Source organism: Platichthys flesus, chromosome 7 (assembly GCF_949316205.1).
Source record: "Platichthys flesus chromosome 7, fPlaFle2.1, whole genome shotgun sequence".
NCBI classification, from domain to species: Eukaryota; Metazoa; Chordata; class Actinopteri; order Pleuronectiformes; family Pleuronectidae; genus Platichthys; species Platichthys flesus.
The window spans coordinates 18,278,513-18,282,739 of record NC_084951.1 but is presented as its reverse complement, the minus strand read 5'-3'; the positions used below and the strand labels follow the sequence as shown (position 1 = coordinate 18,282,739).

The 4,227-nt window shown below is 38.9% G+C and overlaps 1 protein-coding gene across 1 annotated transcript in view; it reads right to left on the bottom strand.

Moving 5' to 3' along the window:
* Positions 1-1,583: 1,583 nt before the first annotated feature.
* Positions 1,584-4,227, bottom strand: part of top1b (DNA topoisomerase Ib) — a gene marked incomplete in the record, with an annotated part of 12,855 nt that continues 10,211 nt past the window's right edge. Inside the window, 1 exon segment of the mRNA XM_062390936.1 lies at positions 1,584-2,576. Coding sequence (XP_062246920.1) covers positions 2,474-2,576 — 103 coding nt within the window.

The window sequence follows — 4,227 nt, the reverse complement described above, 5'->3', positions numbered from 1 at the left end:
GGTGAGACTACGCAAGTTTGTCCGCTCTTGGACGCAGCCAGCGAGGCCCTTCCCCCAGAGAGGAGACCACCAGCAGGGGAGCGGGGCAGCAGCCAGGCTTCCGCTCCGAGGCTTCACAATAAAGGCCCGGGAAAGAACCTGTTGCATTTAGTGCCAGACTATACTGTGTGGACAAAAAAACTGGCATATAGATATAAATTAGCATATATATAATAGACAAAAAGACACATGTACGTATGCACAAATAACTACATTAACATGAAATACTCAAATAAATAGATACATAAATAGACAAAAAGGTAAATGTGGGAATACACAAATAAATAGATTCATTATGACACGAAAAGGTAAATGTGGGAATACACTAATACATTTATTATCAAACAAGTTCATTAACAAATAAATAAACACCCAAATAAATAGACACTTAAATTAAATAATAAATAAATGTAGGAAAATACAAATGAATAAATAGGTTTTGAAATGCTGTTGCCAAATATTCATTATTTACTTATCTATCTAATTATTTATCGATTTATTCCTAAATGTATTAATTGATCATACATTTAGGAATAATATTTTTGGTATATATCTTTGTATATTTATTTCTACTTTCATTTATTTATTTAAACCTCAGTATGTGCCTTTCTTGCTATTTTTTAAGACTTTTATGAAGTTAATTATATGAAAGTCAAATAGATTACAACGAAACTGAGTTCAAATTTTCATTATTAATTCATGTCCATGGCCTTCAAAATATTTGTTTCTGCTTTTTGCTGAATTAGAATTTCATCTCATAAAGTGCATCAAGGCTGGATCTGGCCCTTTATAAAATGTTTTGAGTGGGTACCCTGCCATAAAAGGGATCCATTATGATCCCGATTAAGGTTGTGTTTAGATGTATCTTGGAAGAAAGAGGACTTCTAAATCATAACTGGTACTGGCACATTTGACTACTTTGGCCTTTTGTCACCTTCAACTTTTACTGATTTCTATAAACCAGACTTTACATGTAGTCGGCTTCAAACTCCACACACATTCAGGTCTGTTGAGGAGTTGAACGTGGCAGGAAAACACCTTCTTGCATTTATTTTGGAGACAAGTTCTCTACCTCCGGTATCAGCTCGTATATCTTCTGTTTACTTTACGCAGCTCATCCGTCGAATAGGAGCCTGTTATCTGCAGCCCCCCCCCCCCCCCCCCCCTCCCCGCTCATCGTCACTACTGTGCCCCGCTATCGCCTTGATCAAGTAACAAGCAACTTATTGCACTTATTTACAACTTAAATATTTAACTTAAAAATCCTAATGTTATTTTTGTTCATATAATTTTATTTCTTTTCTGTTCTTCTTCTTTCCTGGGAAGATGCATTCACCTAGATCATTTATCTTTGTAGGGACGAATACAAGGGAAAAATGGGATTAGTGTTGATTCATTGATTATCTCTGAGGTGTGTTATCAGGGAAAAGGGCTTGACTGCTCACTGTTGATCAACTTTGACAGGATTTAGCTTCTCTTTGTTTCCTTGAGAGCATGAGTCAGCTGTTTCAGTCCCATTCTCACCCACAGAAACCGTAAGGAGACTTGGTTGATGTTTTATTCTGAAGACTACAAAGCTCAAAACAATAAAAGCATTCGACCAATCGTAGAGAGTTGTGTGTTTAAATAGCAGGAAATATAAATGACAAAAGTTATACCATCGATTAACATTTGGAAATCAATTTGAAGAAGACACTTTCAACAGTACACTACAATGATAAACGTCTTTTTTTTGTTGTTTTGGCAAAATCCACATCCCTCTTAAAAAACATCTGTCTCTTTTAGCTTGGACACACAAAACATGATGCTGCACTCACTCACTGTAAAACTGTGGACACACACACACACACACACACACACACACACACACACAGGCATTCTCAAGTTGCATATGAGCAATGAAGAGCTTTTTGTTGACAATGCAAACCTTAGTAGCTGAAAAAAATGGCAAAAAAATATATACATCCCTGAAATAAATAGCAAAATCAAACTGAACAAAAACAATGACATTCTGTGTGCTAATAATTATATGAGCATAGTGCTAGGGTTCATCACAAATATTGAAATTCATCACGTTATCATGTCTCTCATGTTGCCTCTCACAAACCCCCCTCCATACAAACATTTCTTAATTCATTCATTATTCTATGAGAATATAGAATGTCTTAATAAATCTGATGGCTTTCAAATTTCAGTCGGTAATACTCATGTGTTCATCGTCGTTCGATCCCCGGCAGGTACCCGCAGCTACATACACACTACTGTGATTTTTGTTGTGTTTAATAGCGACACCTTTCACCAGCTTGGTCACATAGTTGAAGTTATTTTCCTAAATTCACAGCCCTGCAGTGACCACAGCAACTGGGATCGCTAGACTACGAACCATCTTTACAATCAAAGGCTTGGGTATAAAAAGGTAAAATGTGAAGTGTCTCTAAAACTCATAGTCCTTTTCAGCCATGTCGATGGCCCAAGCGAACTTCTCCCTCTGGGTTTTGTTGTAGATCTTCTCGATGGGAACGTTCGACTTCTTGCACCTGGAGAGGAGAGGAGAGGAGAGGAGAGGAGAGGAGAGGAGAGGAGAGGAGGGGAAGACACAGTTGGATTAGAGGCTAAAAATGACGCCTTATTATTCATAAATGGAAAATTCCATGAAGTGCTCTAGACAGTGAGTCAGAAGTCAACAAAGAATATTCCTCTCATGTGTACTTAGTAGATGAACTTGATTCTTAACCACTCCTTGTTTACTCTTTTTTATTACCCAACCCTCTCCATTAGCTGCCAGTTCAATTTAGTGTTAATTTTTTAAGATTCTTTTAAAGACTTGATAACTCAGCACAGTCGGGGCCCCAATGCTATTACGCAGCTACTAGCTCCCTATGCTCCAAGTTGAAATCCAGATCTAATCAACGCTTGTTTCAGGTTTCTAAGTCAACACTCGTAACTAGGGGTGAACAAGCTTTATTTCCATCAGGACCCAGTATGGAGAATGAATTCAAGTTATGACTCATGACAATCTCATTGTATCATTTCTTTTCTGATCTTATCATTTTCTTTTTATCAACATTCAGCACAGGTCAAACAACTTCCTTGATAGATGTCTCAGTCTTGTCTGGTGTGTTCCATTCAGCCGTGACAGTGAGCCAGCTTGCATAATACCAGGGCCTAACACTAACCTCACCTGAATGGAATGCACTCCATATTTTAGTTATTGGGGAAGGTCTATTGTGTTACACTGTTGTGACTTTCTGTGACACTCAGGTAGAACAGAGCCATCGTTAATATTATAATTACAAATCTGAGCTGTGTCTTCTATGACAAGCCAAATGTCAGCAGTGAAAATACATCTTGTTTGGTTCAAAAACATCATTTTTTTACCTGTTGGTGGGAATTCTGAATATTGGTTGAGAAGCTCAAGGTCTTAAATGTTCCCCAATTCGCATGTCATCGATTTTCAATGGAAATGAATGAGTTATTCCCTGAGAAATCTGTGACAATGTGAAGTGAAAAAAACGCCCTGTCTCACTTTGTTAAAGTGAGACAGGGCATTTCTTAAACTGAAGTGAAAGTAAATTCCTGGATCTGCCCCATTGTCAGGATCCATGCATACATTTAATGGATTCGTTCTTGGCCCAAGAATGGAAGAGCTACTGAAAATTGTGGTGATGGGACATCTTAAGTTGGACTGCTGATGAATGATTTAAATAAAAATAAATATTAATTCATTTGATGAGGTTTATGAAACTGTCGAGTCACAAGAACACATGATTTTTGGCTGCTGAACCTAAAACCTTCTATTCTCACTGCACAACAGAAAAACAAGGCAGCCCACACGACCAATCAGCCCGACTCAAGTCAAGTGTTTTCATCTCTGTTACACATACTCACACACATACTACCACAGACCAGGTTCCCATGCACCACCCTGTTAGGGGGACCCCGTCCCTTACGCTTTACAACCAGGCAAAACACAGAGCATTCCTGCATCCATTGTGCTTGACGAGGAGGCTCTCCAGAAATAGCGTGTGGGGCATGGGTTAGCGAGGGCAGACCACTGTTCCCTGCTCTCTGTGGCCTGGCCCTCCATTCAGCCACAGACAGCACCTCATTGACTTCCCACATGGAGGAAGGAGCGCTGTTTGGGGACGCTCCCTGGTTTTTTAGAAACAAACCTCATTGTTCCTCGCA